Below are 5,645 nucleotides of genomic sequence, written 5' to 3'. Positions count from 1 at the left end.
AAAAAAAAAAAAAAAAAAGCCACTAATAATGTGCTGCTCATTCTTTACAGAGGTCATATGGTTGAGAGACTCTGTGAAAGTAGAAAAGGTAGCAAATGTAGAGAAACCACTAGCCAGATGCCAAACGTTAACATGAACAAGGAAACTTTTACTGGAGCAAAAAGACGTGAATGCAGCTTTTGTGGGAAAGACTTTGTGCGTCATTCATCCCCTAATAAGCACATGAGATCTCACACTGGTCAAAAACCAAATGAGTATCAGGAATATGAAAAGCAACCATGTGAACATAAAGTGCTTGGGAAAGCCTTCACTTATCACCAGTGTTTTCGGAAACATGAAAGAACTCACACTGGAGGGAAGCCCTATGAATGTAAACAGTGTGGGAAAGCCTTTATATATTACCAACCTTTTCAAAGACATGAAAGGACTCATACTGGAGAGAAACCCTATGAATGTAAGCAATGTGGAAAAACCTTTGTATATTACCAGTCTTTTCAAAAACATGCTCATACTGGAAAGAAACCCTATGAATGTAAACAGTGTGGGAAAGCCTTTATATGTTACCAGTCTTTTCAAAGACATGAAAGGACTCACACTGGAGAGAAACCCTATGAATGTAAACAATGTGGTAAGGCCTTCAGTTGTCCCACTTACTTTCGAACTCATGAAAGAACTCACACTGGAGAAAAACCCTATAAATGTAAAGAATGTGGTAAAGCCTTCAGTTTTCTCAGTTCTTTTCGAAGGCATAAAAGGACTCACAGTGGAGAGAAACCGTATGAGTGTAAAGAATGTGGAAAAGCCTTCTTTTATTCTGCAAGCTTTCGAGCACATGTAATAACACACAGTGGAGCACGACCTTATAAGTGTAAAGAATGTGGGAAAGCCTTCAACTCTTCTCATTCCTGTCGAGTGCATGAAAGAAATCATATTGGAGAAAAACCATATGAATGTAAACAATGCGGCAAATCATTTAGTTGGTCCATTTCTCTTCGAATGCATGAAAGAACTCATACCGGAGAGAAACCTTATGAATGTAAACAGTGTCGTAAAGCCTTCAGTTTCTCAAGTTCGCTTCGGGAACATGAAACAACTCACACTGGAGAGAAACCCTATGAATGTAAACAATGTGGGAAAACCTTCAGTTTTTCAAGTTCCCTTCAAAGACATGAAAGGACTCACAATGCAGAGAAACCCTATGAATGTAAACAGTGTGGGAAAGCCTTCAGGTGTTCAAGTTATTTTCGAATTCATGAAAGATCTCACACTGGAGAGAAACCCTATGAATGTAAACAGTGTGGAAAAGTTTTCATTCGTTCCAGTTCCTTTCGACTGCATGAAAGAACACACACCGGAGAGAAACCCTATGAATGTAAACAATGTGGTAAAACCTTCAGTTTTTCAAGTTCCCTTCGGGAACATGAAAAAATTCACACCGGGAATAAACCTTTTGAATGTAAACAATGTGGTAAAGCCTTCCTTCGTTCCAGTCAAGTTCGATTGCATGAAAGGACTCACACTGGAGAGAAACCATATCAGTGTAAACAGTGTGGAAAAGCATTCATTTCTTCCAGTAAATTTCGAATGCATGAGAGAACTCACACAGGAGAGAAACCCTATCGATGTAAACAATGTGGGAAAGCCTTCAGATTTTCAAGTTCTGTTCGAATTCATGAAAGATCTCACACTGGAGAGAAACCTTATGAATGCAAACAATGTGGAAAAGCCTTCATTTCTTCCAGTCACTTTCGACTGCATGAACGGACTCATACTGGAGAGAAAGCCTAAGAATGTAAGCAGTGTTCTAAAGCCTTCAGTTGTTCCAGTTCCTTCTGAATACATGAAAGAATTCATACTGGACAGAAGCCGTGTGAATACAAATATTGTTTTGAAGCCCTTGATTTTTCTAGTTTCTTTTGAACACATGAAAGAATTCCCCACTGGTGAAAAACTACATGAATGTAAACATTGTGATTAAGCCTTCAGTTGACCTAATTCATTTCAAAGACAAGACTCCTGCTGTAGTGAAATCTGTTTTTAAAAAAATGGGCCAGGCACGGTGGCGCATGCCTGTAATCCCAGCACTTTGGGAGGCTGAGGCAGACAGATCATTTGAGGTCAGTTTGAGACAAGTTTGGCCAACATGGTGAAACCCCATCTCTACTAAAAATTACCAAAATATTATCCAGGCATGGTAGTGCATACCTGTAATCTCAGCTACTCAGGAGGCTGAGGCAGGAGAATTGTTTGAACCTGGGAGGCAGAGGTTGCAGTGAGCTGAGATCATGCCACTGCACCCCAGCCTGGGCAACAGAGCAAACCACTGTATGAAGAAAAAAAAAAGAGCAGGAAAATCTTCAACTGTCCTCTAGAGTGTGAATATATGAAAGGACTCAGAGTGGGGGGAAAGTCTGTAAATGTAAGAAATTTGGGAAAGCTTTCACACAGCCTTTTGAGCACACATGAGAATGTATACCGGAGAGAAACCGTATAAATATTAAGAATGTGGGAAATTCTTCTTCCTGGTTTTTTTGTTGTTGTTGATGATGATACAAAAGTATTTTCATTTAATAAAGATTGTCAGGTTATATTTAATAAGACACAAAGTATCACATACACAGCCCAGTAATAAAAGGTTATGATCTTATAAATTATAAAATTTGTGTTTAAAATTGGAACATATTCTCATTATGCTTTCCAAAGGACATATTGATTTAGATGTGATTCATTCTTCAATGGAGTCTACAGAAGAAACCATATGAGAGCTAATTTCCAATTCAGCAACAGCATTTTTTACTTCTGTAGTTATTTCTATCCAGTTGTAATTTTTTCTATCCCATCTGGCTGAGTCTTAGTTGAGTAGTTCATGCTGCCGTTTGAAGTCCCTGGTTGTGAGGTAGGGATCCTTAAGCTTTCTCTCATAATATATTCTCTGTTGAGAACTACACTATTAGGATTTTCAACACAGCCAGGCACAGTGGCTCACACCTGTAATCCCAGCACTTTGGGAGGCCAAGGCAGGCAGATCACAAGGTCAAGAGATCGAGACCATCCTGGTCAACATGGTGAAACGCTGTCTTTACTAAAAATACAAAAAATTAGCTGGGCGTGGTGGTACACACCTGTAGTCCCAGCTACTTGGGGGGCTGAGGCAGGAGAATTGCCTGAACCCAGGAGGCGGAGGTTGCGGTGAGCCGAGATCGCGCCATTGCACTCCAGCCTGGGTAACATGAGTGAAACTCCGTCTCAAAAAAAACAAACAAACAAAAAAAAGATTTTCAACACAAGGTGACTCTTGGACTGGCGTTGTACCGCCTTAGGACAAACTGAAGGGCTGAGGAGAAAGTATTGGGACCCCAACAGGCCTTTCTTGGAATCCAGTCTGAAAGTTAAAAAACACTCTCAGCCCTTAGCTCACACAGATGACTGCACAGAATTGAGAGGGCTCCCACAATGTGCCTTGAAGTTTCCATCAGTGTCCTTGGTTCAGACCTTTGGGAATGTTGTGGTTCTGAAAACAAAGGTGCATCCCACAATTCTCCAGTGGCATCTGCCTGTGGATACCCTATTTCACAGCTGTCAGCATCATGTCATTCCAAGGCCGTCTGGAGGTCATCTCTAGCTCCGTTTCCCATCCAAACCCACACTGTAGATTCTTGCTGGTAAATGTGTTTAAAAGTTCACTCCAGAACATCTCTCTGTGACAGCCCAGGTAAGCTCTAAAATGAGAGGGCTGGAGAAGCTGAGGCAGAACCTGTGTCATGGGACACATGCCCTTTGGCCATGCAAGATTCACTGTCCTGTAACCATAGCTCTGTACCAACCTCCACAGAAGTCTCGAAACCCAACACTGGTACCACAGAGACATGCCCTACCATGTCCCAGCTACAGGACATAGACGAGATCAGGCATGTTCAGGGTGGTATGGCCATAGACTGCAGGACACAATCAGACTTCTTACTTTCCCTAGCTGGCCCACCCCAGATTTTCTGGCACATTCCACCTGGCTTGGGCCCCGACAGTGACGAGGCCCTCTGCTCTCTTCAGTGTCATGTGTGCTGCTGCAGGGCTGGTTTTGTAGCCTCGCCTCCAAGGCCAGCACTTATGCTTCATGGAACTCCAGCCTGTGGTGTACGGGAAGTCACCATGTCAGAGAAGCGCCACCGGCCATGGAGGCGACTTGCTTCATGTCACTCCCAGAACACAGGGTTAACTGAACTCCCAAGAAACTGTTCTGACACCACCGAAGAGTTCCTCCTTTGCTGAGCTGTGCAGCCATGGTAGGTGTCAGCCCCTTCCTTTGGTGGAGGCAGTGCCCACTGTTACCTGGATAGCAAGTCAGAATGTCCTGCCAGGAACATGGCAGGAACGAGGGAAGCCAGCTCACCATCCAATCTCACAACAACTTCCTGTCTTTCCTTGGGTACGAGAAGTGACATTTCTCTCACTTCAAGATGTTTAGTCTGAGTTTTGTAGGCTTCCATCCGACCCCAACAGCAGATGTGGGTCAGGTGGCAGCCTTGCCAGGCTTGCACGTGGTGGGGTCCCGTGAGGCCATCTAGAGGTAGTTCTGCTGGCAGATGTGCCTTAGTGGAGGTGAGGACTACCAGGAAGAGCTCAGAGGACAGCATGCTTCTGAGCCATGAGATCCACGCCTTGCTGCCCTCACTCTGTGCTCAGTGGAAAAGCAAACTGATAAAAGGTGAAGTCCTGAGGGATGTTTCTGGAAGCATCTACTATTTATAACATTTGAGGGGCTGGAGCAGCAGCATCAATCCATTTCCAGCCCTTACTTTCGCATCCTTGAACTCCCATTTTCTACTTTTACAGAAAAGCACTTTTTTTTTTTTTTTTTTTTTTGAGGCAGAGTCTTGCTCTGTCACCCAGGCTGGAGTGCAGTGGTGAGATCATGGTTCACTGCAGCCTTGACCTCCTGGGCTCAAATGATCCTCCTGCCTCAGCCTCCCAAGTAGCTGGGACTACAGGTGTGCAGCACTACACCTGGCTAATTTTTGCATTTTTAAAATAGAGATGGGGGGTTTTACCACGTTGCCCAGGCTGGTCTCAAACTCCTGACCTCAAGCAATCTGGCCGCCTCAGCCTACCAAAGTCCGGGGATTAGAGGCATGAGCCACTTCACCATCTAGGAGGAGACTTGAGACTGGGACCTTTTGTCACCAAAGTAGAAATTCCAGGTGCTCGGGAGGACATAGGCAGAGGACGCAGAGGAGTGAGCACAGCTGCACCTGGTGAGTCCTGAGGGAGTGATGCTGTGTAAGAAGAAAGTACATTCAAGGTCTGGGTGGATTCCAGGGATTGAATTCAATGGTTCTTTCAGAGGTGAGAGCTGTCCCTGGGTCTCCTAGTATCAACAAGATCCCAAATCCTCAAGAGTGACGACCCCAACTCTTGTTCACACATCAGGGTTTCAGTTGTGCAGAATTCCCTTAACACAGTCTCCAATATACATAGATACCTGTATATGTCACGTGCTGTATATAACATGTACATACTGGCGAAAGATTCAGTCCTTGACCAAGCTGGGATTACAGGCATGCACCACCATTACTGGCCAATTTTGTACAGGTGTGAGCCACCGTGACCCGCTACATTAATTATTTTTCCCTTTTTTTTTTTTTTTTTTT

The 5,645-nt window shown here is 43.9% G+C and overlaps 1 protein-coding gene and 1 long non-coding RNA gene across 2 annotated transcripts in view; both read left to right on the top strand.

The window, feature by feature from the left end:
• Positions 1-2,647, top strand: part of ZNF14 (zinc finger protein 14) — a 9,020-nt gene extending 6,373 nt beyond the window's left edge. Inside the window, exon 4 of the mRNA XM_017501396.1 lies at positions 51-2,647. Coding sequence (XP_017356885.1) covers positions 51-1,788 — 1,738 coding nt within the window. The 3' untranslated portion in view covers positions 1,789-2,647. The remainder of the gene's footprint in view (positions 1-50) is intronic.
• Positions 2,648-3,218: 571 nt separating this feature from the next.
• On the top strand, positions 3,219-5,645 carry LOC108284611. Its single transcript, XR_001817285.2, has 2 exons — positions 3,219-4,280; positions 5,030-5,645. It is a non-coding gene; the product is annotated as an uncharacterized LOC108284611 (long non-coding RNA).

The sequence above is a fragment of the Cebus imitator genome, unplaced genomic scaffold (genome assembly GCF_001604975.1).
Source record: "Cebus imitator isolate Cc_AM_T3 unplaced genomic scaffold, Cebus_imitator-1.0 Scaffold280, whole genome shotgun sequence".
Classification (NCBI taxonomy): domain Eukaryota; kingdom Metazoa; phylum Chordata; class Mammalia; order Primates; family Cebidae; genus Cebus; species Cebus imitator.
The sequence above is the reverse complement of the archived record's forward strand: the minus strand, read 5'-3'. Positions and strand labels throughout refer to the sequence as shown.